Source organism: Rattus norvegicus, chromosome 20 (assembly GCF_021556685.1).
Source record: "Rattus norvegicus strain SHRSP/BbbUtx chromosome 20, alternate assembly SHRSP_T2T, whole genome shotgun sequence".
In the NCBI taxonomy this organism is placed as follows: Eukaryota; Metazoa; Chordata; class Mammalia; order Rodentia; family Muridae; genus Rattus; species Rattus norvegicus.
In genome coordinates, this window is record NC_141553.1 from 981,577 (window position 1) to 990,989 (window position 9,413).

At 39.3% G+C, this 9,413-nt stretch overlaps 1 protein-coding gene across 1 annotated transcript; it reads left to right on the plus strand.

The window, feature by feature from the left end:
- Positions 1-7,539: 7,539 nt before the first annotated feature.
- Or14j15 (olfactory receptor family 14 subfamily J member 15) lies at positions 7,540-8,478 on the plus strand. Its single transcript, NM_001000886.1, is given in 1 exon segment — positions 7,540-8,478. A coding segment is annotated over 1 exon segment (939 nt).
- Positions 8,479-9,413: the final 935 nt, after the last annotated feature.

A 9,413-nucleotide genomic window follows, 5' to 3' on the forward strand; every position in this document is an offset into this window, starting at 1 on the left:
CCTGGGCTGGCATTTGTGTTCTCTTAGGGTCTGTATGACATCAGTCCAGGATCTTCTGGCCTTCATAGTTTCTGGCGAGAAGTCTGGTGTGATTCTGATAGGTCTCCCTTTATATGTTACTTGACCTTTTTCCCTTTCTGCTTTTAATATTCTTTCTTTATTTTGTGCGTTTGGTGTTTTGACAATTATGTGACGGGAGGTGTTTCTTTTCTGGTCCAATCTATTTGGAGTTCTGTAGGCTTCTTGTATGTCTATGGGTATCTCTTTTTTTAGGTTAGGGAAGTTTTCTTCTATGATTTTGTTGAAGATATTTACTGGTCCTTTGAGCTGGGAGTCCTCACTCTCTTCTATACCTATTATCCTTAGGTTTGATCTTCTCATTGAGTCCTGGATTTCCTGTATGTTTTGGACCAGTAGCTTTTTCCGCTTTACATTATCTTTGACAGTTGAGTCAATGATTTCTATGGAATCTTCTGCTCCTGAGATTCTCTCTTCCATCTCTTGAATTCTGTTGGTGAGGCTTGTATCTACAGCTCCTTGTCTCTTCTTTTGGTTTTCTATATCCAGGGTTGTTTCCATGTGTTCTTTCTTGATTGCTTCTATTTCCATTTTTAATTCCTTCAACTGTTTGATTGTGTTTTCCTGGAATTCTTTCAGGGATTTTTGCGATTCCTCTCTGTAGGCTTTTACTTGTTTATTAATGTTTTCCTGTGCTTCCCTAAGTGTGTTCATGTCTTTCTTGAAGTCCTCCAGCATCATGATCAAATATGATTTTGTAACTAGATCTTGCTTTTCTGGTGTGTTTGGATATTCCATGTTTGTTTTGGTGGGAGAATTGGGCTCCGATGATGGCATGTAGTCTTGGTTTCTGTTGCTTGGGTTCCTGCGCTTGCCTCTCGCCATCAGATTATCTCTAGTGTTACTTTGTTCTGCTATTTCTGACAGTGGCTAGACTGTCCTATAAGCCTGTGTGACAGGAGTGCTGTAGACCTGTTTTCCTCTCTTTCAGTCAGTTATGGGGACAGAGTGTTCTGCTTTCTGGCGTGTAGTTTTTCCTCTCTACAGGTCTTCAGCTGTTCCTGTGGGCCTGTGTCTTGAGTTCACCAGGCAGCTTTCTTGCAGCAGAAAATTTGGTCTTACCTGTGGTCCCGAGGCTCAGGTTCGCTTGTGGGGTGCTGCCCACGGGCTCTCTGCAGCGGCAGCAACCAGGAAGACCTGTGCCGCCCCTTCCGGGAACTTCAGTGCACCAGGGTTCCAGATGGTCTTTGGCTTTTTCCTCTGGCGTCCGAGATGTGTGTGCAGGGAGCAGTCACTTCTGGTTTCCCAGGCTTGTCTGCCTCTCTGAAGGTTTAGCTCTCCCTCCCACGGGATTTGGGTGCAGAGAACTGTTTATCCGGTCTGTTTCTTTCAGGTTCCGGCGGTGTCTCAGGGACAGGGGTCCTGCCGCTCCTGGGCCCTCCCCCACGGGAGCCCAGAGGCCTTATACAGTTTCCTCTTGGGCCAGGGATGTGGGCAGGGGTGAGCAGAGTTGGTGGTCTCTTCCGCTCTGCAGCCTCAGGAGTGCCCACCTGACCAGGTGGTTGGGTCTCTCTCTCACCGGGTCTGGGAGCAGAGAGCTGCTGCGGGCCTGGATCCGCGGGTGTGGGACTTCCGGTAAACACAGAACGTGCCCGGTCCTAGAGAAATTCTGCTTTCCTGTGTCCCAAGCTCACCAGGCAGCTTTCTTGCAGCAGAAAATTTGGTCTTACCTGTGGTCCCGAGGCTCAGGTTCGCTCGTGGGGTGCTCCCCACAGGCTCTCTGCAGCGGCAGCAACCAGGAAGACCTGTGCCGCCCCTTCCGGGAGCTTCAGTGCACCAGGGTTCCAGATGGTCTTTGGCTTTTTCCTCTGGCGTCCGAGATGTGTGTGCAGGGAGCAGTCTCTTCTGGTTTCCCAGGCTTGTCTGCCTCTCTGAAGGTTTAGCTCTCCCTCCCACGGGATTTGGGTGCAGAGAACTGTTTATCCGGTCTGTTTCTTTCAGGTTCCGGCGGTGTCTCAGGCACAGGGGTCCTGCCGCTCCTGGGCCCCGGATTTTCTTTTTTGGTCTAATCTATTTGGAGTTTTGTAGACTTCTTGTATGTTTATGGGCATCTCTTTCTTTAGATTAGGGAAGTTTTCTTCTATGATTTTGTTGAAGGTATTTACCGGTCCTTTGAACTTGGAGTCTTCACTATCTTCTATACCTATTATTCCTAGGTTTGATTTTCTCATTGAGTCCTGGATTTCTTGTATGTTTTGGACCACTAGCTTTTTCCATTTTATATTATCTTTGACAGTTGTGTCGATGAATTCTATGGAATCTTCTGCTCCTGAGATTCTCTCTTCTATCTCTTGTATTCTGTTGGTAATGCTTGTATATACTGCTCCTTGTCTCTTCCATTGGTTTTCTATATCCTGGGTAGTTTCTATTGTGCTTTCTTTATTGCTTCTATCTCCATTTTTAATACCTTCACCTGTTTGATTTGTTTTCCTGGAATTCTTTCAGGGATTTTTGTGATTCCTCTCTATAGGCTTCTACTTGTTTATTTATGTTTTCCCACGTTTCTCTAAGGGAGTTCTTCATGTCTTTCTTGAAGTCCTCCAGCATCATTGTAAATCTAGATCTTGCTTTTCAGGCGTGTTTGGATAGTCAGTGTTTGCATTGGTGGGAGAATTGGACTCTGATGATGCCATGCTTGAGTTCCTGCTCTTGCCTCTCGCCATCAGGTTGTCTCTGGTGTACCTTGTTCTGCTATTTCTGACAGTGGCTAGACCATCCTATAGGCCTGTGTGTCAGGAGTGCTGTAGACCTGTTTTCCTGTTTTCTTTCAGCCAGTTCTGCTTTCTGGTATGTAGTCTTTCCTGTCTACTGCTCTTCAGCTGTTCCTGTGGGCCTGTGTCCTGAGTCCACCTGGCAGGTCGCTTGGAGCAGAAAATTTGGTCTTACCTGTGGTCCCGCGGCTCAAGTTGCTCATGGGGGACTGCTTTTGAGCTCTTCGTGAGGGTGGCTACCAGGAGGGCTTGGACCACATTTTCCCTGAGCCCCCGTGCACTGGGGTCCCAGATGGCATCAGGGCACATAATGCTTCTAACAAAACCAGCACCCATGGTTTAAAGAATGACTTGCCCATCATCATGGTATCCACACAGTATTGCTTCTCACCAAGGAACTCATTGTTGGGGAGTTGGACTACAGAGTATAAGTGATCAAAAAATTCTCTCCGTATATGGATACTACCCATAAGTTCTGTAGTTATAAAGAACCCTGACTATGACACTTCTTCCTATCTGTCTCTTCCGGGTCTCCTTCAGTTGCCTTATTCTTCTACCTAAGACTGCTAATACTATATTGACAAAACCTGGAGAGAATGGTCAACCTTGTCTTTTTGGTGAAATTTCATTTAGTTTTTCTTCATTTAAGTTGATCATGACTGTGGGCTCCCTGTAAACTGGTTAAATTGTCTTTTAGTTATATTTCATTTCTTAGGACTTATTGTTGTATGATTGCTGGGTTCTAGAAAATACAATTTGTACTAATTGTTTGACTATATTGTTTCTCTAATCTCTAAACATGTAAATTTCTGGTGATTCTGATTCTAGATGTTTATGTCTTGACTTTGTAGGGTGTGTTTTCAACTCCTTGGTTTATACCATTTTCCTTGTATTTTAGGAGCATGTGGGGGCTGTGGATTGACTGATACAGAGTGTTTCTGTATCCCTGCCATGTGGATGCACTGTGGATTCCAAGAAAAAATGTTTTTCTAGATGTTAGGAGCTGACATAAATGACTGGAGATAGGCTGAGAGAGTGGAGGTGATAAAACCTGTAAGAGGGAAAAAAACTGGGTCTGCCCCATGGGTCTGGGGAGGCCACAGTGAATGAAAGTAGAGAGGGTATACAGGCCCTTGTAAGTTGTCTCCTGCCCAATAGGGATGAGATTGAAATATTGGAAACGGAGGTTTGGAAGAACAGTTTAAACCACTTACCTGGCTCTCATATAAATGTAAAAACCTAAATTTGGATAGCTGTAGAGGTATAACTTGGTATCATATCTCTCCTTGTTCTCCAGCAATGGAAAAAATAGTAATAGTAAAGCAGTACCATGATCCATTTGTCCCTCAATTCCATTGTTTTCAGCAGAGGATTTGTGCCTTACCCATCTACAACTAACTGATGTTTCAAATTGGGCAAAGCTCTACAGAGTGCAACCCATCAGATGTTCAGAAAGCTTTTGGAAAAATTGTGTATTTGCATTTCTGTTGGTGACTTTCAAGAAGTCATGAGATTCTATTTGAAGCAAGACAAGGTAATGCTTTATACTCTGTAGAAAGGAATAAGTAATTTTTAAGGAGGAAACAATTTTTTCTATGGCATCATCTGTGACTTGACCACACTCAACATCCATCAGTACTGACGATATCCTAAAATGAACTCTAAATTTCAAATAGAAAAATATGCTTTCTGTATTTAGATTTCTTCCAATAGTCTAATGGCTAAATTATGAATTCTTTGAAAATAACTGATAGAATAACCTATGGATGGCAAATTTATAAAACTTACGTTAATTTTCTAGTGTAATTTATATATATTTTGTCCTGCAAGAGATGTACAATTTTGCTACACAGTAGCTGTCTACCCGAGGTATTCAGAGCAGCAGCTGCCCTGTGAGATATTGCCTACAATGGCTGAATCAGAAACACCCAGTGAGGTGCCCAGAGTTCTGAGCTCTAATCAGCTTTCTGGAGATTCACAAGTCTACTAAGGACTGAAAATTGTTGAACTGGGACAACTAAACCTCAAGATCACAAAACCATTCATCAGCTGTTTGGAAATGTTAAGGACTCCATTTCCCAGATGGCATGGGGTCAGAGTAAATGAAGTAACTTGGTCTAAGTCCAAATTCCCATTACAAAAGAGACTACACCTCCAAGTCCATCTCCTCTCCACAAGAAAACAGCTCACCACAATTGTTCTCTAGGGACATAATATTATTTAACAGTCTGCAATCATGGAAAAGATATACGAGAAATTGTTGATCAGCTTGGAATGCTACAGGCACAACAAGACATCTGGAGTGAGTTTCCAAAACTTGGGTAAAGAATGAAGAGTATTTTATGGAAATTCTAAAACAACCTTGCAATCTAAGTTAGTTTTAAAAAGCAAGGCTATCATTATAATAAGTTAGGAAGGGATCCTTGCTGAAAATAAACTAGTTTAAAAAATTCATATACATATAATAAGAGACCATGTGAGAAGACTGTTGAATGAGAAAAGTTAACCTGTTACATTCCTGCATGTGTGACACATCTGTAAACTGTTAAACCCCTTCTTCAACAGTTCTCAGATGTCAACCAAGGCAGCCCTAGGTAGACAAGCTCAATGTGATTGTTACTCTGTCCCTGTATCTTTTTTGATATGTGCAAATTTTTATAACTCGATTGTAATATTGTTATTCACGTTACTAACTCTCAAGTTTTCCATTTAAAATGTTTACTCCAAGCTGATGAAACTACCTGTGTGGTTCAAGGGAGACCTGTTTTAGGAAGGACTCAAAAATGCCTCCTATCTCATACATAGGAATGATCAATATTACTCAGCTTTCTTAATTCTCAGTTCTGGATTAACTTGTTAGGTTAAAATAGTAATATTAAATGAACTGGTTTTGTTTTTCAGATTAAAATATTAATCTAAATGATTCAGTACAAATTTAGTATGAACAATAAACATAAATATGTTTATCATTTGACCAACCTCAAAGGAAAATACCTTCAAAGCATAGAAATTTAAAAGATGAAAATTGTGACAAAAATAGGGAGATCTTTGATTTTCTGCAATTTCTGTTGTGTATATGAGGTGTTGAAGAGATCAAATGGTATGAGATTACTCTAGATTGATTCAAGTTATGACTGAGGAACACAGAGCAGGAAACAAGAGGCTTTCGAATGTAAAAGTTGTAACAGATGAAACAAAAGTTATCTAGTTTATTTAACAATATTTTATTTTCCTATAGATGCAGGATGTTTTTGTGGAGCCCACATTGGTTTGAATTCAGCATGCTGCTGCCACAAGTCCTGGAATTCATTTTCTCATGGCATAGTTGCCTCTAAGACCACTTTAATTACAATCAAATTACAATGTCCTGTCAAGTAATTGGATCTATGCTTGGAATTACTTGCTATAAAGTTCATTATTGCAAAAGAGATGTGAAGGAGGTTGAGTGAGGTGGAGGGAGGTAGGATGTGTTCTGTCACAATACAGATGCCACATAATGAAAAGTGCCTCAAAATTGAAAAGGATGACCTCAAATTTTACTCTGTGATTGTAATTTTAGGCACAAAATTTTTAGGTAGACATAAGAAGTATCTGATATTTCACAGGTCTTAAGACTTTAAAAGACTGACAGCATATTTTCTTTTATTGCATAAAACTTTATGCAATGAAACACTAATGGATAAAAAAAATGCAGGGAGCTAACCCTCCACTAAATTTTCATCAGCCAGCTAACACCAACATGCATTTAGCAAGAGAAGAATGATGGTTTATTTTTAATCTCTCAAACATCAAAACAAACGACAATGAACTAAAACATGACTTCTATCTGAAACATAAATGGCTTTAAATAGCCAGTCTCTTATTGGATATTGGCCATTTTCCTCCACACCTTAAACTACCTCAAGAAATCAACATCTGTCTTTACAATTGTCTTTGCTTGTGGTAAGTGCTAGTCACTGTTTGATGGCTACACCCAAGGTTAATAGTATAGGCTGCAGTGAAATAAAAATAGAATTCAAAGAAAAATTATTTGACCTCTAAAAAAATCCTTAAAATGAATAGGGTATCTACATTGAGGGTGGGATGTAAATATTGCCCTTGCAGAAGAATTTTTTTCTCTCTTTCAATAATATCAGCATGGTAACTTGAGAGCAAAAAAATGATCATTTTTAAACTTAATTCTACAATGACCAATAACCTCTTGCATGATCTACACAATTGTTTTCTAAGAGAGAATAATTCTTTCCAATGGGCACCCAAACATATTTTAATTCCTGGCATATTTCTTATAAATGTGTATTTCATTTTCTAGAGTGGTATTCAATCCTATGTTCTCATCCATACTACATCACTGATTGTTTATTGATGACTTAAGAAAACCAGTGTGCTTCAACCATGGCAGTGGAACAGTGATTTTTCATGGGGCAAATACAACCACATTCCTTGAGAGAACTAGTGATGGATCACATGTATACACCTGTAACTACTGCTTTATGAGTGAATAATGTGAGATCTGTAGAGATGAGAAAATTGTGCTCTTATTTAAATTGCTCAACAAGTAGAGTATCGGTAGATGATAGATAAATACATAGATAGATGATATTTCTAGGAAGACAGAAATACATGAAAAGAGTATATAGAGTAATTATTGAAATAAATATTGATGAACAAATAAATGCCTCAGGCTGTTTGTACTGCATTTAATATATTATTTTGTTTTCCAGCTCCTACCACAAATTCTGTTATCAAAATGATTGTAAAAAATATAACCACGATGAGCGGAATTCTCCTCATGGGGTTCTCTGACAACCATGAGTTGCAGATCTTGCATGCTTTGCTCTTATTGGTGACATACCTATTGGGCTCAGCAGGTAACTTCATCATTATCACCATCACAACAGTGGACCCACAGCTCCAGTCTCCAATGTATTACTTTCTGAAGCACCTTTCCCTTCTGGACCTCTCATCACTCTCTGTCACAGTTCCCCAGTATGTTTATAGTTCACTGGCACAAAGTGGCTACATTTCATATGGACAGTGCATGATGCAGGTTTTTTTCTTCACGGCTTTGGCCTGGAGTGAAATGGCCATTCTCACAGTGATGTCTTATGACCGCTATGTGGCCATCTGCCTCCCACTGCACTATGAGGTCATCATGGGTCCCAGAAAGTGCACTTGGGCTGTGGCAGCTGTGTGGTTAAGTGGAAGCATCTCAGGAACGTTATACACAGCAAGTACACTCTCCATCAGATTCTGTGGGGACAAAATAATTCACCAGTTCTTCTGTGATGTCCCCCAGTTGTTAAAGCTCTCCTGCTCTAAAGATCACCTTGTAATAATTGGAATGATTGATTTCCTGTCTGTAATTGCCTTTGCCTGCTTTATTGGGATCATCATCTCCTATGCCCACATATTCTCCACAGTTCTCAGAATGCCCTCTGCTGAAAGCAGGTCCAAGGTCTTCTCTACTTGCCTGCCCCACCTTTTTGTTTTCTCATTGTTTCTTTCTTCAGGCGCCTGTGCATATCTAAACCCAACCTCAGACTCTCCAACTGCTTTAGAGTTCATATTCTCTGTCTTTTATGCAGTAATACCTCCAACTCTCAACCCTCTCATTTACAGTCTGAGAAATGAGACCATAAAGAGTGTTGTAAGGAAGTTATTGTTTAGTACAAAGTTCACTGGGTAGGATTATTTTGCCCTGTTGTTCTGGCTGTTTAATTAAACACGTGAATGATTTTAGTCATTGGGGTTTCTTCAAACTATAACCTTAATGAAGAGTAATGCTTTGTTTTCATTGTTTGTAAATAAACTGTGTTATATAACCATGTCCTTATGGAAGTACAGTGTTTTATTTCTTTGCATTTCAGTATTAAATGTGTTATTCCCTCAAATTAATAAAATATTTAAAAGTCTTATAATATAGATTCATTACTTTTACTTTCTAAAACATACATATGAAGACACAATGACAATCTCATTATTTTTCTTGCCACATTTGCTGAGGCAATATCACAAAAAAAAACCCAGAAAAGTCCTAGGTCCACCACCAAGTTATAATTTTAAGTCAACAATTTATTTAAAATTTTTATTTTAAAATTATTTTTGTCTATTGCAATACATATTGACATAAATGTGTATGATATCAGTAGATAAATTTGCATAGTTAAATTTTTCTTGAACTTCAGTCTTCAATTTATATCAAAATTTATATATAATCCTTTATTTTTCCTATATAATATATCTTTAATACTTAATTATTGTTAAGTAATTTGTCATGTGTTTGTAAGTTATCAAACTTTGTCTTTATATTCTAAAGAATAAGTTTATTGGATCGAAGTGAAGAAAATGTTCAACTCTTTTAAATGATGTGATCATATTGTTTTCTACAAATAGACCACTTATGTGTCTAATAACAATGTAGGGCCAAAGCTCTTCTAAAACTCTTATGATTTGACTAGTTCATGAAGAACTGTTGACACAGACAGAGCTGGATAAAATCCTGCCAGATGCCTGGAACATACTGATCAATAGCACTGGAATCTGGTGAGATTTGTATTTCAGTAATAACCCCAATCCACCTTTGCTAAATTTCTTCAAATGTGTGATAACTCAACAGATCAA